At 42.7% G+C, this 22,997-nt stretch overlaps 1 protein-coding gene and 1 long non-coding RNA gene across 12 annotated transcripts in view; one reads left to right on the top strand and one right to left on the bottom strand.

The window, feature by feature from the left end:
* The window catches only part of CPEB2 (cytoplasmic polyadenylation element binding protein 2), a 70,927-nt gene extending 60,186 nt beyond the window's left edge, over positions 1–10,741 (bottom strand). For 3 of the 8 annotated variants that reach the window (XM_036096546.2, XM_078068395.1, XM_078068396.1), the window contains exons 1-3: positions 8,823–10,741; positions 5,669–5,950; positions 4,793–4,882 (exon numbers count right to left, since the gene is read on the bottom strand). In XM_036096546.2, coding sequence (XP_035952439.2) covers positions 4,793–4,882; positions 5,669–5,950; positions 8,823–10,526 — 2,076 coding nt within the window. In that variant the 5' untranslated portion in view covers positions 10,527–10,741. Of the gene's footprint in view, positions 1–4,792; positions 4,883–5,659; positions 5,951–8,822 lie in introns of all 8 variants that reach the window. The other 5 variants (XM_078068398.1, XM_078068401.1, XM_078068402.1 and 2 more) reach the window with 2 other exon arrangements.
* LOC118538538 (uncharacterized) overlaps positions 8,789–22,997 on the top strand; it is a 405,254-nt gene continuing 391,045 nt past the window's right edge. For 2 of the 4 annotated variants that reach the window (XR_013446283.1, XR_013446280.1), the window contains exons 1-2: positions 8,789–8,962; positions 14,735–14,828. This is a non-coding gene — a long non-coding RNA (uncharacterized LOC118538538). Of the gene's footprint in view, positions 8,963–9,043; positions 9,144–9,431; positions 9,528–14,734; positions 14,829–22,997 lie in introns of those variants that run through there. The other 2 variants (XR_013446281.1, XR_013446282.1) reach the window with 2 other exon arrangements.

The following is a 22,997-nucleotide window of genomic DNA, read 5'->3' as shown; positions in this document are numbered from 1 at the left end:
CATCTCAAAATCACTTTCTAAATTTAATGAAACCTATAGGTTCATGTTCAAAAAGTATAGATAATTTCATTAAATAAAGTGTGGGGATTAGAATATAACTTCTGGAAAAAAACAACAACAGAAACAAATCTAATTACAGAATAAGGATATTAGAAAAATCTGTGTTCACACAAACTGCCTGAAACTATTTTAAGGTAAACATAAACACACCAAAACTGATTAGCACATATATGGAAAATCATAGCAATGTAACTTATATTTAATGACTATATGACAACACCCAAGATGTTTCACAAAAGTAAGAATCCCTATGAGGAAAAGATTACCCCAATCTACTTTAAATATGAAAATTATCTGGCAAAGAATCAACTTAAATGGGTTTTCAGAAACTGAGATTACAGAATCCCACAAGCAGTGGGATTAATTTTCGGGAAAACTACACTCTATTATATTATAATATTTTATTATTTTCATAAACCCAGACATTTGCCATAAAGAGTTACAGAAGCAACAATACAGTCCGAGAAAGACTGAAAAACACAGAAAGAACAAAGTAATCCTAATCTTAAATAGGATAACCTAAAAAAAGATTAGAAATGCTAAAAAATAAAGAGGTCAAGAATATTAAAATTAGTACAACAAAAAGAACTTAATTAAAAGGGGACATTTCAATGGGATGTTATATTTTTACTCTGATATATTAAAAACCCTGTCTCATTTCAAAAGAAGTGGTCAAGCAGAACATATTCCTCTTGAAAATGAAGTATTCACCCAAAGAAAAAGGAGATGGATTAGGGGAAAACCCCATATTGTCATATTTAAAGATATACCAGATGCTTTAACATATATCCTTCTAAGTAGAAAGATCAGCTTTTGTTGCAGTTTTGTGTTGACTTTTCCAATTTTTGCTTTAAAATAACAAGTTGTACTAATATTGTCCTCAATCTTCAGTAAATACTGATTTTACATTCCTGACGACACACTGCTACTCTACTGAATTAGCCGCGGATGATGTGCTACTGTCTTACTGCACAATGTCGTGTTCAGTCTCCTACTCTCTCATTTCAGTCTCTGGTTGTTCCACACAGACACCCCTTCTTCATCCGACTGGACTTTCACCTTCTCAAAGGCAAAGAACAGAACTTCTCCCCATATATCCCAAGGGTAATTAAAACACTACGACATACATAACGAACATACATTTTTTGAACTTCATTAATCTGAACCTTGACAATGTGCTATGACAGTGACACGGAAAAAATTAAAAAAAAATTTTTTTAAAGGCCCCAAATAGCTAAAGCTATATTAGTATCCACAAGGATTAAATGGAAAGGCAAGGAGAAAATAGGCGGTATAAGAATATATCAAGTACAGTTAAAGAATTGAATGCAGGATACAAAACTTGAAAAGAAAGCATCCATTACCTAAGCAGGTACAAGAGAACCCATTCTTTCTCATTTTCAGTGAGTGTTAACAGTTTGCTGACTACCAATGCCCCCTGAGGTTCATCACATTTAAGAACCACAATTTAAGGAATGTTCTATTAAATGAAAAATTAGACTTGGTCTGCTACTATATATTGTTTTTTGTGCAAAGTGAATAAAGACACCAAATAATATATTTTTCCAAGAGACCCCCATATTATCATTTATCATGTTGTCTAGTAACAGTCTAGATATTAAAGACTAGTGGGAAGTATCTACAATTAATTCAAGGTAGTTTATGTGACATGCTCACTTCCACAGGAACAAAAATCTAGAATTGAATATATTGATAATCCCTTAGCTAGAGGACAGGCCAACATCCATCTTGTAAGGCTTCACGGCTATATTACACTTTTAAAGGCATTTTGTTGCTTTGTTTACAGAGAACTGATGTACCATATATAAACCTGCAAGTAATAATCTCAGCTACTAGTATATTTACTTTTTGATTTAAAATATTAAAGTATTAATGAATATATTATAATCCCAATATCTAATTGAAATTCAATTTTAAGGCAATTAGAATTCATATATCAGAGTATGACTTCTTGCAAGGGTAACTACCTAACAGCATTTTAAAGAAAAGTATTCTTAGCCTTAAAGAAATTAACACAAATACCTAAAATTCATTTTAAAGTCTGAAATGTATTTAAAACTTTACCTTTGTTTTTAAAAAGTTTAATATTTGAAGCTTTTCCATAAGAAAATAATTAAAGTAAGGAAATGCCAACCAACCCTAAAAATTTTATATGCAACTGAGTAAAACCAATCTACAAAACCATTTCTTCCCTATTTGCTGATTGTTAATTACATGTCCAGTTCTTGCTTTAGGTAAGGCCTCAAGTATCCAGGTACAGGAATTGAGACTCCAGTTCTAGAATTTAGTATATTTTTTATGCCTAATCAATTTGAAACTAAAAGAAATAAAAAGTAAAATGTTTTAAAATAATGTATTTGTTAACTGAGATATATTAGTATTAAAATGTTCTATATAATTAAAAAAAAAGTCAGAATGAAAATACTGCCCCAGATATTTAAGTGCTTAAGAATTTTCTATAATTTTAACTTTGCCAAATAGTGAGGAACTACCCAATGGTTTAAAATACCAATTGAAGTTTGTAGCTGTTGCTGTATTTTTAAAAACCTCAACTTCAAATACCTCAACCTTTTATGGAAAGCTAGAAACACAGAACAAATTTTGTATCATTAAGTACCCTTAAGGTCCTCAAAAGAGAGAACCACATTAAGACCAGTTGGAAGGTCATACACTATACCTTGCCTGCCTCAATCCAATTCCCACCCCTTCTCCCCAATAAACCAGGACCTTTGTATTCTAAAAATAAAGTGTGTGTGTGTGTGTGTGTGTGTGTGTTGGGGGGGGTTGGTGGTGCACAGGGAGGAAAAGAAATGGCCAAAATAGATCAGAGAAAGTATAAGAGCTGGCTAAAAAGGCCTTTCATGATCTAGTTCAAGGTTCTCCCTTTTATAGATACGGAAACTATGACCCAAAGACATAAAAGACCCATAGACTGTATCCTCAGATGTCATAAGGACTGAGAAAGAGGAAGAAGGTTCAGGTTTCAGACCTCCTTTACTTCTAGTTCAGTTCACTTCCCACTATCTTTTTCTTCACCAAGCTCTTCAACTTCATCATATCACACCTCTGGCTCAAGGGTCCCAAGGGAATGACAGTATCTCAGCAGTTTACCAAAAGAAAAAAAAATTATCTTTAAGCACCTAAATCCTTTCATGTAAAATGAATTTACCTAAAATCCTAGGTTATAGAACAGGTAAGAACAGATTGGCTTTGACTGAAATCTAAGTGGGAGTGCTGGAGGCCCTCATCTTATAGCAGCCCAGGGGCTGACTTCCCTTTCATTATCACCTCTATCCACTCTCTAGCACTCCACCAACTGAAACCATCTCAATAACCTCATTTCTCAACATGTGCCCTGCCCCCATGGTCCCTTTAAGACAGCTAATCTGTCTTCTCTGTTCTCCACAGTTAAATATCCCTCATATATATATCCTCTTGCTTCTTCCTACACATGCTCTTCAAATAATTATGTCCTGTCCTCTCTAAAAACATGTCCCTTGCCACCTTCAAAGTGATTATAATTTTCGTCTTCTAACATATCATCTCCTAGGCATTTATGTATTCAATTTGAACAACATAAAAGTGCTACCATAAAAATGTCACTAATATGGCCTAACTATAGGCCAGAGTGGAGAAGAGAGTAGAAATAGATGGATAGCTAACTTAAATTATTAACAAAACAATAAATCACAAATTGTGTGAGAGAACTACTTATTTCTAAGTGGAGATCCTGGTAGGACTATTTTGGTAAAACGGTAGGACTTGTCTAAAATAAGTGCTAATGATAGATTATTGAAGTTACTGCTAACCCTCCAAATTTGAAAGCTATTGACAAACGCATTATTAATCTATTTATAGAGTCCTTACTTGTAAAATCATCTCATGTTGATAAATTAACTAAGGAAGAGCCTTAGCTAAGGATAACATAGCTCCATTCAGTGGGCTCCCACAATGTCAAGTCTATGCTCATTCAAGCTTTGGCTCTGTAGGAAAGAATCCTCATGTAGGACTGAGTTTTCTACTTGTCCTGTAATAATTCTCATCACTGGGTACCCAGTATGAATTCTAATTTAGTCTGCAGGAAAAGAGATAGCATTTTGTAACCACAAAGGGCTTAAAGGTAATTTAAGACCAATTCCTAGCTTTTGGATTTATGGTTTTTCTGTAAGAAACTGATTATTTGGAAGAAGATAGTATATAACAGCAGTGACAAATTTTAGAATAAAGAAATACTATACATGAAGTTTTTCTTAAAGGTAAAAAAATTGAAGCTAGGGCTTCTTTAGAAATATACCTCAAGACAAATGTAGATTTCGTGACAAAAATTTACTAAAAAATTCTGTAGAACACTGATGAAATGTAAAATTGAATGTTAAGTAAACATATGATTTTGTCCCCAACTGAAAATAATTCTGAAAGATAAAATCTGTTCAGTTTGACTGATGTTTAAAGTCAGGTGCTCTTGGGTATATAATTCCTTTTTCCAAAAACAAATTCTGTTTTGGAAATATAAAATAGTTATGAATTACTTATAAATTTGAAAATGAAGCATTTTATACTAAATAACTGACCTTTTAAAAATAAATTGCTTTAATGTTCTTTGACATATGCTTACAAAGGTATAACTGGAAAGTAAATAATAAATCTTACTCATAATATAAACACTAAACTCCTAGTCAAAATCCTGAAAAATATACACTGTGCAGCCTACCTGGTCTATTCTGGATGTTCCGGCTGCAGTGCACCAACTATCTTGGAGTGAATCTGAGCCCCAAGCTGGTAACTGCAAACTAGATCTCACCTTCAATAGCATAGAAGTTTTCATCAGAAATAAGCAGTTCTCTTCCCCACACCCACCCACAAAAAAAAAAAGAAAGAAAACAAAAACAATCAAAGTTCCTTCTGTCTTGTATTTTTGGTCCTCTAAAAGTCTTAGGGGGAAAAAAGTCTCATTGTGAATAGTTACAAGGACCTTTATTAGCCTGTAATATCAATAAAACATTAAAATGCCTGAAAAAAATGCCTAATCATCATAACTATTAGGCCACATTTAGAAAAAAATAGTCACTGAACCAGGGAGGACAAATTTTAATTTGATGCAAAAAGCCCTAATATTATTTTGCCATAATCACAGCTGTACTAAGTATATTCTAATATATATACAGCTGATCACAGTCAAATCTATGCACAATTACTTAACATTTTAGTTTAGTTATATTGGAGAAGACACTCATTTTGGTGGCCTATTAAAGATGAATAAATTAAGGCATTCTTGAGCTGCCAATTAAAAGCTTCAAAATGTATTTAAGAAATACAGGTTTTTCTAGATTTTATGAAGCTTCTTTTCTACTGTGTGTTTAGAGAATATTTTAGTCTCAATTTTCTCTACATAAGTACTTTATCCTTTGGCAATTAAATTATATGCTTAAAAATTAAAACTTTATGTTTTAATCTCTTAATTTTACCATACTACTACTACTACTACTACTACTACCACCACTACTACTACCACCACCACCACCACCACCCAATTTCTTACTTTGAAAGATCAACATTAGAAATAAGACCATTTACATACCATTCTTACCTGTAAGGGTAAGAGTGTATTACTATTGTTGTCTGTTCTGAACACATTATCTTCAATCCAAGATTTTGGAGTCAGTGATGGAGTAGAGCGAGTAAATTTCGGTGGTGCTATGACATTACCAGAAAATGGTTTCTTCAATGGAGATATCTGATTCATAGTTCCTGGAATTCCCATGTTTCCAGTTCTACGATGATCTCTGCCATGCATTGCTCCCCAGGACATACTTCCAGTGCCCCAGCCACTGCTCTGATGGTTGCTCCAAGGAGATTGTTTCAGAAGAGGCTGAGAAAAACACATCTATTTAAATTATAGGCATTTAAAGAGTTTATAATTCAAACTGAAATTTAGGCCTCCGCTAAGAATATATATAATCTTAAAAAAATAAAATCTCTAAACGTTATGAAAGGTTAACAGGTTATGAAAAGTAATAGGTTTGAGATCTTGCTATATGAAAAGATATTCATTTAATGCTAGATGAATTTTCATTCTCTTGTCCACTTTAAATTACAATGAACCAAGCAGGTATTTCAGGATAATTATTGAAATAGAACCATGCAGTTACTTTTCTTCAGAATCATATACATAAGAAAAGAAAATAAATACTTGAAAATTGAAATTAACTTTGAAGATCCTTAAAGATATAACCTACATTGTTATCTCAAAACAAGCATATTCTGCTAGGCGTATAACTAAAAATATGGTCCTTAATTAATAAAGGTATGAGTAATGATAGGAGTACAATATTTAGACTTTAGGGTTCCCAAACAAATTGCACCACCGCAACAGTAGATAATGGTAACATTTGATGGTGTTCTCTTGCGTGAACTAAAAACACCTTTTAGTAGAGGGACAGTATAGAAAATATGTCTTCTTTGTATTGTTTACTCAACTTTTAAGGTATTTTATTCTGATTTTAATGTAGTTTCTTTTAAAGTGTTTTTGTTTTTCTTTCACTTAATTATCCATGAACAGTTAAGCAATTATCTGACGTTACCCATAGGTGGATCCACTGAGATATACTAAAGATAAGCAACTACACATGCTTTGATTATTCTAGTAGAGATCTTAATAATACAAATCTCCATCCAGTTCATTCATTTTCAAAAGTAAATTATATTCCAAACTAGAACCTATGACAAAAAAAGCTGAGAATCCACCAAGAGACAATAACTGTAGAGTTTTGAAAAGTATTATTTGCTAGCAATTATGTTGTCAATGAGCTTACAACTAACATTTAGCTAAAGGAAATATGGACCATGCAGTTATTATAAGTAAATAAGTTACTATAAATATTCTTAAAATGAAACCTCCTTCTTATAAGACAACTTAAAAAAAAAAAAAAAAAGAACTTGACCTATAGTGCCTATTTTAAATGCCCATATAATCATGAATATACACTGCCCCCTCCACATAGTTCAGAAGTATAGCTCAGGGACCATGAACAAATCACTCCATTCTTGAGGGGCCTCACTTTCCTTACTGATACAGTGTTCAAGTTCTCTTCAGTGATCTAAAATTCCATATGACAGCTGTGTGACCTCTTAAACTTCACTGTGAGAACCATCTTCTGACAGAAAGCAGATTACAGTTAAATATGAATCATGCTATATGGTCTTCTAATGTTCTATATCATGGCTCTAAGAATACAAAAGTACCTATAAATAATTTTCTGTGGCAAGCTTCCAGTTTAAAAACGACGACCCTGACACACACAAGATAACTGCTCGAGATTATAGAAATCACAGAAAGTGGAATATTATTTCAAAATTCCGTCTTTTCAATCCTCATAGGCCACATTCTCGTTTCTGGGGGAGACACCAGTGATTCAAAATAAAAACTGTTAACTGTTACTCTGGTTGATTTAAACAAACTCCTAACTGTTACTTTGGCTAAACAGTATTCACCTTTTAAAAGGTTAGCCCCTGAAAACTTCAACAGGTCAACGGAAAAAGTTATAGGCGTAAACAGGCACTGGTTAAGGTCCAATTTTGTTTCTCTCTCAATCCTTAATCACGAAAATGACCTTAAACACACCAATCACTACAATAAATGCTGACTGGATCAAAAAAAGAACAATAAAATACTCTTTCAATGTCAATTAACCAACCCAGCGGTCATTCAAACATTGTATTGAGAAGATAACAAAACAAGAGCTTGAACCAGAAAGGACCCGGATGGATAAAAAAAAAAAAACCTGACCGGTGTTATTTCATAATTGCATTACCCACTTAAAATACACATGCCCCATCATTCAAGAAAAGGTAAGGCCACCAAAAAAATGGGAGTCCTCCCTTCGAGGTACAGAACACGAATCCCGAATTCAAGTTTAGTTTCGTCTTAGAAGCCACCAAGCATTCCTCGCACGCGAAGAGCGCAGACACTGACCCGGTCCCGGAGCACCTCGGCGGTAACCGAGTGAGCCCCGCGGGCCCGCTCCTCTCTGCGGGCGTCTGACAGCTCGGGACCGAGCCCGCGGCGCGGCGGCCGCTGCTCTCCCGACGCCGGGCCCTCGGCGGGCGCAGCGGCGCGGCGGGCAGGGCGTCCCGGCCGGCCACCGCCTCCCCGGCCAGAACTCGCGCCGGGCGGTGCAGAATGAAACAGACTCGGCGGAAGAAAACCTTCCCGTCCGTCCCCTCACTGGCCGACCGGGAAGACTCACGGGCTCCCCACACGCACCGTCTGCGGTGCTCATGCTCCCCCTGCGCAAGTTCGCTTCCCACGGCCGCTCGTCCGAGGCCGCCGCCCGAGCCCGCCGGCCCCGCGTCCCCCGCCCGGCCTCGCCGCGTCTCCCGGGCTCGCGGAGCGCGGACAGCGGCCCTCCGGGTCAGGGGCGCCCGCTGCGAGGGACGGCCGAGCCGGCGCGCCCGCCCGCTGCCGCCGCCGCCCTCGGTCCGGGCGCCATTCGGCCCCTGCCCCAGCCCCCACCGCCGCGCCGGGCGTTCGAGGGGGCGCCCGGCCGGGGCGACTTCCAGCGCGACCCCCCTACCCGAGCCTCGCAGCCCACGGTGGCCACTGCCCGCCCGCCCCGCCGGGGGCTGGCGTCCCGAGTCCTGTCACCCTTCTCCACCCCCCCGGCCCACTCTCATTTGGGCGAGTGGCCCTCGTCGTCTCGGTCCCCGGCCCCGCGGCGCAGCCGGGCCGCCGCCCGCCGTACCTGGTGGTGGTTGTAGGAGTTCCTCTGCTGCAGGAAGGCGGCGGCCGCCGCCTGGTGCTGCTGCTGGAGCTGCGGGCTGACGGGCGACCTCCGGCTCTGCGGCTGCTGCGGAGCCGCGGGCGGCGGGGGCTGCTGCTGAGGTAAATTCATGGCGGGCGGCGGCGGCGGGGGCACGGCGGCCGCCGAGAAGGGGCCGCCGAAGCCGCCGCCGCCGCCGCCGCCACCGCCGCTCGCCGGCACGCTGAGTCCCGCGCAGCCGTGCGGGGACACGGGCGAGAAGCTCGGGAAGAAGGCCGGGTTCATGGACGACGGCAGCCCGGGGTAGAAGCCGTTCTCTGAATCGGGGCTGGGCGGCGGCATGGCGCTGAGCGAGCCTCCGCCGCCGCCGCCGCCGCCGCCGCCGCCACCCGGGGTGGCGGCCGAGGAGCCGGGCTGCTGCGGCTGCGGCTGCGGCGGCTGCTGGGGCGGAGGCGGCTGCTGCTGCTGGGGCGGCGGCGGCTGCTGGGGCTGGGGCGGCGGCGGCGGCGGCGACGCGGTCTGCACCGACCAGGGGGTGCCGAAACCGGGCAGTGGCGGCGGCGACGCGGAGCCGCCTCCCCCTCCGCCTCCGGGGGGCCCCCCGCCCCCGCCGCCGCCTGGGTGCGGAAGGTCCGGGCTCTGCAGGCTGCTGAAGGCGCCCGCGCCGAGCGCCCCGCCGGGCAGGAGGTTACTGGGACTGTTGAGCAGAGGGTGGTTGGGGGACTCCATGGAGCCCGGCGCGGGGTTCACCGGCGGCGTCGAGGGGGCCAAGCCCGCATTGGGGGGCTCGGCGGCGCTGCCCTCGCCCGCGGCCGGGGTCTTGCGAGGGCTGCCCGCGCCTCCGTGGCGGCGCCGCGGGGCTGCGGGCGGCGAGGGCTGGAGCTGCGGGAGCGGGGGCAGGTCGGCCGGGCGCTGCCGCGGGGCGAAGTCCTGCGGCGGGAGGTGCTGCGGGTGCGGTACGCTGAACTGCTGTTGCTGCTGTGGCTGCTGGCGCTGGGCGAGCTGCGCCGGCTGGAGGAGCGGGCCGGGCGGTGGCGGCGGCGGTGGCGGCGGGCTGAACCGGCCGGGGCAGTGGAGCGGCGGCGGCGGCGGCTTCGAGTCCGGAGGGTGGGGAAGGTGGGGAGGGCTGAACTCTTTCCTCTTCTGGCTGCTCAGCTGCTGCTGCTGCCGCTTACTGAAGTCCTGCGGGGAGGAGGTGCGGCAGCAGCAGCAGGAGGAGGCGGAGGAGGAGGAGGGGTGGTGCAGACTCGGTTTGAAGTCCTGGGAGGGGAGGAGGTGGGTCACACCCGCGTTCGTGCCGCCGCCGGGGTGGTGGTTGGGGAGTTTCTCCGCGGCCGCCGCCCCCGAGAGCGGCCGCGCCGGCTGCTGTGTCAGCCCCAGCAGCAGCTCATCCTGCATGGTCTGCTGATGCGCCAGGAACGGGGAGGAAGAGGAAGCGGCGGCGGCCGAGCTGCCCGCGCCGCCGCAGCCGAGGGGGATAGGAAAGGGGGAGGCGGCCTCCGAGATGCCGGTGACAGGCAACGGCGGCAGCGAGAGCGGGCCGAAGGGCGTGGCGGAGGGCTGCGGGGCGGTGGCCGCGGCGGGCCCCGCAGCGTAGGGACGGTACGCCCCGCTGCTGAACAGGGACCCGGGGCTGCTGCTTCGGAGCGGGGCGGTCTGCAGCACCCCAAACCCTAAGTCCCTCATTTATCAGGCGGGCGGCAGCGGGAGGAGACGCGCCCCGTCCGCTGCCCCGCCTAGGAAGCCGCCGGATCTGGGGCGGCACGGCCGTGGTGGAAGGAGGGGGAGTCAGTGAGAGGAACACCGTGACTGAGCCAGGGGCACCCACTTCGGCCCCGCCAGCCCTCGCGGCAATCACCGCCGCCTCCCGAGACCCGCTCGGGCACCGCCGCCGCCGCTGCCGCCGCCGCCCTCGCCGCTTAAGAACTCCGGAACGTGCGTCAGCGCCACCTCACAATCGCACCGCCCCCCGCGGTGCGTCCCGGCACGCGCGGGCGCGAGGCCGCCGCGCCCCCGCTGCCCCGCCCCCGCCCCGCCCCTCATTAATATGCAGGCTCGGCCAGGGGCGCGCTTGCGCTCCCAGGAGGGCGGGGGGAGCGCGGGAGCGAGCGGCGTGTGTCCTCGCGCCCCTTCGGCATCTAGGGAAAAGAGGAGGCCGGTGGCGGTAGCCGGCGGCCGACTCGGGTCTGAGCGCCCCCCGCGCGCGCGCGCGCGCACAAGGGCAAGCGCTCGCGGGCGGCGCCGACGGTTCCTGGGCAACGGCCCCTCCCGGCGCGGGGTCCGCGCAAAGGCTGCCCGCGGTCGCACGCGCTCCGCCCCGCCCCCGTCGCCCTCGCGGCCCCGCCTCCTTCCTGTCACCTCGGTCCCGCCCTCGGTCACTTGAGGCTTGGCCGCTGGGACGCCTCCCGGGGCTGTGCTGCCCGGCGGGGGAAACTGAGGCCGGGGGACGCCACTGGGAGCGGCTCCCAGTCACGGCGGTCGCGCGCGGCCTGCACTTTGCGAGCGCAGCGGAGACGCGGGCCCCTCCCGCCCTTCGGGCTCAGCCCCGGGGGTCCGTAGGCCCTCTAGGTCTTGTGGGCGCTGCCTGCCTTGCAGACCTCTGAGCGGCTCTCTCCACACCTCGTGCCCCACCACGTCCCCGACTTGGAGCTCTCGTCGGCGCCCTAGAAAGCGCCTTCTCGGGCTTGTTTCTGTTTTTAGCTTCTCCTGCTGCGTGCTGTTTGGACCTTCCTGCAGCCGCTTGAAGGTGTTTTCTGCAGGGCAGACATGAAACCCCCGCTGTACGCCAAACGTTTTCACTTTGGCAATGAGGACCAAAGTCCCAGGAACCTACCCAGGGCTCGGTGTGGCTGTCTACACACATATATGCATATAATAGGTTAGGAGGCGAGCTCCCATGGTAACCCTGGGCCAGTTCCAAGTCTTCGTATTTCATAAAACCATTTAATGTACCATCATCAGGACTGCCGTGTGGGACTCCTCCCTGCCACATTGGTTCAGGCTCCCCTGTCCCTGCCCCCCAGGGAGACTCAAATTTAAGCATTTCCTAAGCTTTATGAGTTTTCAAGGGAGAAAGATTTCTCATATCAGGGAAAAAAGGAGGTTCTGACTCAGCAACAGACTTGTTGAGGCTTGCAAAATGGAAGGGGAGAGTTTTCCATGGTTAGAAGAGGAACTAATCCTGTGTATTTCCTTTTCTAAAGAAGCATTTAACATAGAGAAAAAAAATTATGTGAGGGTCTAGATAAAGAATAACAGAATGATCCTGTTTTGCAATTTTAACTTTTTCTTGGTACTTAGAGAAGTGAAACTATTGAAAGAATCCCAGAATACAGACTAACCCCAAAAGCAATAGAGGGGTGTCCAGACTACTTGATTTTTTAAATTCTTTTTTTATTTGAGATATTATTGACCTATAACATCCTATTGGTTTTAGATGTACAACATAATGATTTGATATATCTATATGTTGGGAAGTAATTACCACAATAAGTCTAGTTAACATCTACCACCACACATAGTTACAATTTTTTTTTCTTGTGAGACTCTACTTGATTTTGATTTACAACTGGACTAAGATTAGTGTTATAGATCATAAATGTACACTCCTACTGATGTAGGCAGAGTGTACATTTTCATGAGTCCTCATTCTCTATTCAATTTCATTTCTACTTTTATTTCAGTGTTTCAGATTTACATAAATCATATTAAGCATGCTAGAAAGAAAACAACATTGCAGAAGCAAAATATGTTTCATGTATTACGTTTATGTCTGATATCCTGTCTAATGAACTAAGTTTGATATTGCCTTTACAATAGGAGAAAGTAATCTTAAAAAACTCAAATGGTTCAGAAATTGGTCAGGTGCATAGTAAATTGGTTTGAGCTAATAATCTCAAAACCATTTTTAATAATCAGGCAAAATATAGAACTGGAGAAGTACTTTTATTATTCTAAATTACTATGTCTAGAAAATAACTTGAGCTCATTACAATTAAAAATGTAAATGGCCATTTCCACAGCACCTGTTGACATATTCTTAACTATTATTTATTAATGTATTTTACAGGGAAAAACTACTTCACAACTGAAGACTTTAAGACTGTCTTAAAAATGAACACTTTTTTTCTAAGTTAAGTTATATTTGGAATCATCTGCAGATCCAACAACAAATCTTGAAAGAGGAAGAAAATATAGGCATGAAAATTAGCTCAATCATCCACCAAAATTGCAGTTAGTGTAATGTATGGAGGAGAGAGAGAGCATACATTTGCAAGCCAAATGCTGCCATTCTGGGCTAAAGTTTGAATAAAAACAAGATTTCCTAGTGTTCAGGTTTTGTTTTGGAGGATTTAGAGATCTCCAAAACAGAGAAAAGCCATCACGTTTAATATTATGTAATAAGGTCAAATTTCATTTTAAGTACACCAAATTCCAAAATCCAAATGCCAGACCCCTGCTCACCACTTTAACATCTCAGAGTGTTGTGAGGACCTCATTTTTTTATAGAGAAGAAAGTTACATCCTGAAATCTCTATCTTTTAAACTGGTGAGCATGCCATCATTGAAAATACTCAAACAGAAAGGTTTCCTATAGTGGAGGTGGAGGTGGGTGAGAGGAGGGATTGTGGTCCTCTAGCAGCTACAATGCCAAAATCTTATGAGGCTATATTCTATGTTGACCATATGATCATTAACTCAGTCCCTGTCCTTATTCGACAGTCTCTTGTTCATTGCCTACCATTGTTCTGGGCCAGTGTTTTAAAAAATATTTTAGCTACAACCTAGAACACACACATACACCCGTGTACCTTAAGCAATTCTTTTTATACATGCAATAAACTCTATTTTTAAATTCTATGTACTGTGTTAAATTGCTAAATTGATCTCAAATCACTAAGTTGATTTTAAGTCCCACAATTAGGCCATGAGCTGAAATTTATTAACACTGTCCTAGAAGACTATTTCACACCTTCGCCTCTATCTCAAAACCTCCTGACACCTTCTCTCCTCCCCTCATTCTCAGCTGACCTCGCTATTTCCCTGAGAAAATAGAAGCAGTTCTAGGAGAACTTCCACAGGTCTTCAACTGTACCCTTTTCTAGTCCACTGTGCATCCGTTCCTACACACCTTCTTCCCTCCTGCTACATGGAGGGCCTGCCCAGACCCCACACTCCCATCTAAGGCCATCCCCTCCACTGGTGCACCAGATCCCACACCTGCTCAGGACATGGCTTCATAGACATCCCAGTCTCCTAGCCATCCTGCATTTAAAGGTCCAATATTGAACTCCCCCATCTTGGTAAATGGCACTCCACTGTTATAGTTGCTCAGGCCAAAATTAAAATAATAATAATAAATTAAAAGGTCATCCTTGATTTTTATTTTTCTTACAGCATATTCAAACCATTATTGCATGCTGCTTGTCCTATTTTTAAATTATATCCAGAATCCAACCACTTCTCATCATGCCCACCACAAACAGACCAGGCCAGACCAACGTAATCTCTCCCTGGCTTGTTGTTCTTACCTCCTAACTAGCCTCCCAGCTTCTGATCTTCTCTCCCTACAGTCTATTCACACAGCAGCCAAAAGGCTCCTTTCAAAATGGAAGACAGATCATGTCAACTTTCCTGACTAAATACTTACATTTTCCTAGAATAACAGTCAAGACATTTTCAATAACCAAATGGTTATTCAGGATTGCCTCCTGCCTCCACTAACCCCTCTGACCATTTCTATCCACAATGGAATCCTTATTTCTTTGACACACCAGGCCAAGTCAGCCTCAGAGTCTTTGCCCTTGTGATTCTCACTGCCTGGAATACTTGTCCGCTAAATACCAGCAGGGCTCGCTCTCATGTTTTTTGTGTCTCTGTCTCATTTCTTTTAGGTCTCTGCTCAAGCTCATTTGGTCAGTGATCTCTTCCCCGACCAGCATTATAAAATAGCAACTCCTTCCTTCCACTCCAGCCTCCCTATTACTCGTAAGTGGTTTGATTTTTATCCCCCATCGGGCACTCTTTATACTTAGCATTGTTTATCTGTCCTACCTGTTAGATGGCAAACCCCTTGAGGAAAGGTACCTTGTTTTGTTCACTGCTGCATCTTCCGCACCTAGAACAATCCTGGCGCACGGCAGGCACCCAAGAGTTGTTAAATTGCATGCACTGCTCCATAAATGAATAACAGTTTTAGAAAATAATAGCTGTAAGTATACTATAGTAATATGAAGGTCTTTGTTTGTTGGCAGGGGTTACCCAAACACCACCCACATGCTGCTAGGAATTATAAGCAAAGCAAGACAGTTCCAGGCATCGACAGGATACATGTGTGAGGACACACAGATAGGGCAGCTCAGGATTGAAAAACCAGGGGATAGATAAACCTAGACTCCAGAAGGCAAGACTTCTGTTTTAGGAGCCTGGAGGAGGATTCCAGACTTTAGAGACTGGGATATTGAGGAAGGAGACTGAAATGCAAGGGTTCATCACAGGAATTTGAGCAAAGACAAGGAGTCAAGACTCCAGCTCATAGAAACAGAATGGGTTCACATGGAATGGCCGTGAGGCCAACCTGATGCTGAGCTGCCAAGCTGCTGGTTTCCTACTGCTACTTGGCCTGTAAATGGGAAAGGGTTAGTCTTCATTGGAGGCTCATTGACCTGGCTTTGTATTGGGGAAAAATATTAAGGCCCATATTGGCCTTGTCCAGCTTCAAGTTGCTTAATTGACACAGCACCCCAGAGTACCACCATCTTTAATACTTCTGGTTCTTTTTCTACTTTTCCACACTTCCCTTCATACTGTCCTCCATTGCCTTCCTTCTCTTTACATATCCCTTACATGTTGGAGTTCCTTAGGCTTATATTCTTGGTCCTCTTCTCTCCTTCTATATACTCTTTCTAGGTGACCTTATCCACTATCATGTTTTCAAATATCATCTTTATGCTAATGTCTAACAAATTTCTCTCTAGCCCAGAGGCCAAATTTGTATTTCCAATTGCCCATTAACCAGCTTGACCTGGATGTCCCTCAGACATATCAACTCAGTATGTCCATACCTGAACTTACCATCTTCCCCCAGACCCACTCCTCTTCTTTTGCTCCTTATCTGGGTTGATGGCGTCATTACACAAGTTGCTTGAGCTGGAAGCATGAGTCGTCCTCTTCTTCCCTCTCTCACCCTCCAAAAACAATTGGTCACCATACTCTGTTAATTCTATTGCAGAAATACTGCTCAAATGTTGTCCCCTCAGTCCACTCCTCTACCTGTGCCTTAACTCTCAGTCTTTTCTCTCTCCTGCCCTACTGCACAGCCTCTTAGCTGGTTTTCCTACCAGTTCCTCTCTGAATATCTTCCCTTTAATGGTGTCAAAAAACAACTATAATCCTGCCACATGTCCTGGTCAATAAGCACCTTCCTAGCTTCTACCATATCACATCCAAACTTGCTGGTGAATAGGACCTTTCAAAAGTTATTTGCAACTTGCCTCTTTGCCTTTATCACCTGTCACTCCCCATAGTACCCAATCCTCTGGATCAGACCTGTCTTTTCATAGCTCTGGTCCTTTGCACATGATGTGTCTACTTTCTGGAATGCCTCTTACCTCTTTTCATCAGCTAATGCTTCCTTACCATTCAGGACACAGTTCCAATGCTATAGCCTTTCTTGGCTTTCCCTGGACAGTGAGTTAAACCCTCTTCTATGTTCTCTGACAATATTGTCATAATAACTTTTTTTTTGTTAGAACACTTGTCACATGGACAATAATTATCTGTCTCCTTGGCTATCTGCCCTTTTAGACTCTGAGTTGCTCTAGGTCATGGACTTTCCTTTATGTATTTCTCTACATATGTTTACCTGCCATTTTACTTGAAACACAAGGGCTCAGTAAATGTTTGTAGATTAGTGAATTGCCCAGTGAATGCTGTAGGAAGGAAAAATGAAAAGAAGGGGAAGAGAGAGACAATGGAAAGAAGGGAAGGAGAGAAGAAAGAAGGGAAGGAGAAAAATGTTTCCAAAGCACACTTATAAGGAGATATGCCATTTTCTAGAGAACCATAATATTAGTGACTTATGTTTGCTAGAGGAAGAAAAAAAAAAAAGAACAGATAGTAACAATGAACAACGAAATTTCACTCCCCTTCCCATTGTTTTCTTTGGCAATACCAATCTGAAAACTCCATTCTGGTTGTTATGCTATCCAAGGATGAATCCACTGACAAGGGAAAATATCTGGAATCTTTCCCTGCTGCTAATGTATAGGCGCCAAACACAATACAAGGTCTTCACAGTTTATGTCGCCCTTTGTGGAGCTTGGGACATTTGTCATCCAGCTCCAGTAAGGGAGCCGTCAACCTCTGCAGTAATTCCTGCCACATGCTCAGTGGCATGTAGACTGACTTAACTGTTCTATCACTTCTTGACTTCTATTTTTAGGTGTTGTCACCTTGACTGGATTATAAATCTTTGGAAGCAGTGGCTATGCCTTCTATATTCCTTTCTTTTCCTTGTTCTTCTTGATGCATTTATGTACCCAGAAACTATTGATTGAGTGACTGCTGTGTCAGACACTGTACTAGGCCCTGGGGATCCAACCAAGAGCAAAACCAAAGACACACACACTATTCCGTGGCATCACAGAGGCTGTTAGTATCAGCTATGATAATTCCTGGCCCTAATTATCGAGACAGAGTCATAAACAGTGAGATTCTAGGCCGAAACTGACCTACTAAATTGGAGTCCTACATGCTGCAACATAGCCTTGCTGGACTGGTCATGGGTGAAGCCCCAGGATGAATGTGGAATATTGAGCTAAAGCAAACTCAGGAAGGCAGAAGAAATCACACGGCTGAAACACATTGTAATCCTAGCTGGAAAAGGGATTTTCACTTTTTATCTCCTTAACTTGTCACAGTATACTTGGTGACTAGATAAAGCAAATAATATTCTTATTTTAGAGGTGGAAAACCAAAGCCCAGAAACAAAGTAATTTGCTTCCGGTAGTTTGCAGAGCCTGGGCTTAAAGCCCCCATCTCCTCATTGCTCAGGCTTCTGCTCCATTAGCTGTCCCTTGGGCTATCAAAGATATGCACCATGTCTGAGCCAAACACAGCCACAGGGACAGGCCCTAAGAACAATGGTTGTTACTTCTACTAAAGCATAAGGGATGGAAAGTATAATGCTTTAAAACTTTTCAGTAACACCTCACTAAATGAATAACAATTGGCAGTAGTGATCTCAGAATGAAAGCATTTTGTTTTCAAAATACATAGCCCAAAAAATTCAGAAATACTTCTCAAATGTGCATACTAATTTTTCTCCTATTAGAATAATGAGGCCTGGCAGTATATATTGGATATATTGCATTTAATTCTTTTCTTTCATTCTGGAAAGCTAACTCTTTCACTTGATAAATTATGCTCTGCAAAGTAGAGAAGCATTTTGACTAAATATTAAATATTTAAACTTCATATGGATGAAGAATCTTGCATCTATCAAATTTGATCTTAATATTTTTAGAATCTTAGAAAGATTAAAAGTTTAAATGGTTTTTTTTTTTTTTTTTTTTGGCAACTCTGAATGTTTGGTAACAAAGAAAAATCATGAAGTTTAGTTGTACCAGGCATTACCTCCCTCCTTTATATAAGGATTAAGTATAAAGACAATGTCTGAGTAACATTCAAGGTGGATATTTAATATTAGCCCAGATTAGTGCTTCATCCTTACTGCTATCAATTCACTTTTACTGTAGGAGTTTATATCATCTTATATCCAAAATTCATGTATAAGTGTACATCATTGTATTAAATTTGCAGAACATAATTCATAGCAAGAAGAAAAATAGACTTCAGTTTTCAATAGAAAATAATTATAGACAAATTTTTATGAAAAAATACTTTAGAAAGTTTTCATAAGTACATGAATCATATCTATAAATAGTAATGTGTTTCAGGGCCCACAGTTGATCCATATTCCTCTCACTTCAGGAGTCAGGGAAGAGGGATATGCTGGACACATAAGTGCTCTTGAGTCAGAGACCTGGCTTTCAGTCCCAACTCCCTCCCTTCCTGTGTAACTTTAGCAGTACAGTTTTGGGGACCTTAGTTTTCTCTTCTTTGTGAAAGTGAAGGGAGCAACAACCATCATCTGCGAAGTGTGGGTTGTGAAGATGATTAGCAATATTTTAAGTAGAGAGTCTTCTATAATGTTTGAGACAGAATAGATGTTTAAACAAAGGAACAAAAACTCCTAGCTATTATGTGCCATGCAGCTTAAAGGAAAGAGTAGACTCAAAGGCCAGATAGAAGAACTCAGTGGTAGTCCTGGCCAGGTGGGGGCTGGGGGGGCTGGGGGGGCTGGGGGGTAGGGGGGTGGGGGGGTCAGTGGATAACAAAAGCAAAAAGAAAACAACAAAATGAAACAATTATCCAAAACATGCACATAAATGATGGTAATGGCTTGATGCCTAAGGAAGACAATGGATGTAAACAGGGCATACTCTAGCTTAAGGACAGAACTGAATTCCAGTATCAATTCTCATACCTACAGGGTGGAGTTTGTTCACCTGGGCAGGTTAACCATTCTCAGTCTCACTTTTCTCCTCTGGCAAGTAATACAGGGAGCTGTGCACAAAAGATACCCAATGCTGTTAGAGTCCTGGTCTTCAAAGATACATCTAGATCATCTTGGTCCCATAGATACATAATGTGAGCCACAAATGCAAGCTGCATATGTAATGTGGGATTTTCTGGTAGCCACATCTAAAAAAAGAAAATGAGACAAGTGAAATTAACTCGAGTATTATATTTTAACTCAACACATGCAAAATGTTATTAGTTCATCATCTAATTGACATGAGTAATTACTATTTTTTCTACATCTATTTAGATGATTGTGGTTTCTGTGGTTTATTCTATTAATATAATGTATTACATTGATTTCCAGATGTTAGACCAATCTTGCATTTCTGAGACAAATCCCTCTTGGTTATGCTGTTTAATATGTATATCTGGATTTGGATTGCTAGTATTTTGTTGAGGATAATTGCATCTATGTTCATAGGGGATATCGGTCTGTAGTTTTATTGTGATGTCTTTGGTTTTAGTATCCAGGTAATACTGGTCTCATAGAATAAGTCGGGAAATGTTCATTCTTCTAATTTTTTGTAAGAGTATGTGAAGGATTGGTATTAATTCTTCTTTAAATGTGTAGAATTCACCAGTAAAGCCATCTGGGCCCAGACTTTTCTTTGTGGGAAGTTTTAAAATCGCTAATTCAATCCCTTTATTTTAGGTATATTCAGATTTTTTATTTCTTCTTACTTCTGTTTCAGTTGTTTGTGTCTATCTGGAAATATATCTATTTTGTCTAGGTTTTTAATTTGTTGGCATATAATTGTTCATAGTATTTCCTTACAATCCTTTTTATTTCTGTGAGGTTGGTTTCCAGATCCTCTCTTTTATTTCTGATTCTAGTAACTTGAGTCCTTTACTTTTTTCTTTGTCAGCCTAGCTAAAAGTCACTTTTGTTGATTTTTTTCAAAGACCTAACTTTGGGTTTCATTGGTGTTCATTATTATTTCTATTCTCTATTTCATTTGTTTGTGCTCTAAATCTTTATGATCTTCTTTCTGCTTGCTTTGGTTTTAGTTTATTTGTCTCTTTGCTAGTTTCTTTCTTTTTTTTATTTTAATATTTTATTTATTTATTTGACAGAGAGAGACACAGCAAGAGAGGGAACACAAGCAGGGGGAGTGGGAGAGGGAGAAGCAGGCTTCCCGCTGAGCAGGGAGCCCGATGCAGGGCTCGATCCCAGGACGCTGGGATCATGACCTGAGCTGAAGGCAGACACTTAATGACTGAGCCACCCAGGCGCCCCATCTTTGCTAGTATATTATGGCAGAAATTTAGGTTATTGATTTAAGATCTTTATTCCTTTTTAAATGAAAGTATTTTATCTTGCATTATAGCATTATTCCCCTCTGATTGCTGCTTTAGTTGAGTGTCATAAGTTGTAGTATATTGTGTTTTGTTTTCATTTATCTCAAATTATGTCATATTTGCTTTGTGATTTCTTCTTTGACCTATTTATTCTTTAGGTGCATTTTGTTTAATTTTCACATATCATGAATTCTCAAATTTCCTTCTGTTATTATGACTGTAACTTCATTCTATTGTGGACAAAGAACATACTAAAATTTTAAATTTATTGAGATTTGTGTTATAGCTTCTTTTTTTAAAAATTTTTTTATTGTTATGTTAATCCCCATACATTACATCATTAGTTTTAGATGTAGTGTTCCATGATTCATTGTTTGTGCATAACACCCAGTGCTCCATGCAGAACATGCCCTCCTCAATACCCATCACCAGGCTAACCCCTCCTCCCAACCCCTCCCCTCTAGAACCCTCAGTTTGTTTTTCAGAGTCCATCGTCTCTCATGGTTCGTCTACCCCTCCGATTTCCCCCCCTTCATTCTTCCCCTCCTGCTATCTTCTTCTTTTTTTTTTTTTCTTAACATATATTGCATTATTTGTTTCAGAGGTACAGATCTGAGATTCAACAGTCTTGCACAATTCACAGTGCTTCCAGAGCACATACCCTCCCCAGTGTCTATCACCCAGTCACCCCATCCCTCCCACCCCACACCCCCACTCCAGCAACCCTCAGTTTGTTTCCTGAGATTAAGAATTCCTCATATCACTGAGGTCATATGATACATGTCTTACTCTGTTTGACTTATTTCGCTCAGCATAACACCCTCCAGTTCCATCCACGTCATTGCAAATGGCAAGATCTCATTCCTTTTGATGGCTGCATAATATTCCATTGTATATATATACACCACTTCTTCTTTATCCATTCATCTGTCGATGGACATCTTGGCTCTTTCCATAGTTTGGCTATTGTAGACATTGCTGGTATAAACATCGGGGTGCATGTACCCTTTCTGATCCCTACTTTTGTATCTTTGGGGTAAATACCCAGTAGTGCAATTGCTGGGTCATACAGTAGCTCTATTTTCAACTTCTTGAGGAACCTCCATACTGTTTTCCAGAGTGGCTGTACCCGCTTGCATTCCCACCAACAGTGTAGGAGGGTTCCCCTTTCTCCGCATCCCCGCCAACATCTCTCATTTCCCGACTTCTTAATTTTAGCCATTCTGACTGGTGTGAGGTGGTATCTCATTGAGGTTTTGATTTGGATTTCCCTGATGCCGAGCGATGTTGAGCACTTTTTCATGTGTCTGTTGGCCATTTGGATGTCTTCTTTGGAAAAATGTCTGTTCATGTCTTCTGCCCATTTCTTGATTGGATTCTTTGTTCTTTGGGTGTTGAGTTTGATAAGTTCTTTATAGATTTTGGATACTAGCCCTTTATCTGATATGTCATTTGCAAATATCTTCTCCCATTCTGTCAGTTGTCTTTTGGTTTTGTTGACTGTTTCTTTTGCTGTGCAAAAGCTTTTTATCTTGATGAAGTCCCAATAGTTCATTTTTGCCCTTGTTTCCCTTGCCTTTGGCAATGTTTCTAGGAAGAAGTTACTGCAGCTGAGGTCGAAGAGGTTGCTGCCTGTGTTCTCCTTTAGGATTTTGATGGACTCCTGTCTCACATTGAGGTCTTTCAACCATTTGGAGTCTATTTTTGTGTGTGGTATAAGGAAATGGTCCAGTTTCATTCTTCTGCATGTGGCTATCCAGTTTTCCCAACACCATTTGTTGAAGAGACTGTCTTTTTTCCATTGGACATTCTTTCCTGCTTTGTCAAAGATTAGTTGACCATAGAGTTGAGGGTCCATTTCTGGGCTCTCTATTCTGTTCCATTGATCTATGTGTCTGTTTTTGTGCCAGTCCCATACTGTCTTGATGATGACAGCTTTGTAATAGAGCTGGAGTCCGGAATTGTGATGCCGCCAGCTTTGCTTTTCTTTTTCAACATTCCTCTGGCTATTCGGGGTCTTTTCTGGTTCCATACAAATTTTAGGATTATTTGTTCCATTTCTTTGAAAAAAGTGGATGGTATTTTGATGGGGATTGCATTGAATGTGCAGATTGCTCTAGGTAGCATTGACATCTTCACAATATTTGTTCTTCCAATCCATGAGCATGGAACGTTTTTCCATTTCTTTGTGTCTTCCTCAATTTCTTTCAT

This window comes from Halichoerus grypus, chromosome 3 (genome assembly GCF_964656455.1).
Source record: "Halichoerus grypus chromosome 3, mHalGry1.hap1.1, whole genome shotgun sequence".
In the NCBI taxonomy this organism is placed as follows: Eukaryota; Metazoa; Chordata; class Mammalia; order Carnivora; family Phocidae; genus Halichoerus; species Halichoerus grypus.
This window is presented reverse-complemented; position numbering and strand designations above follow the sequence as displayed.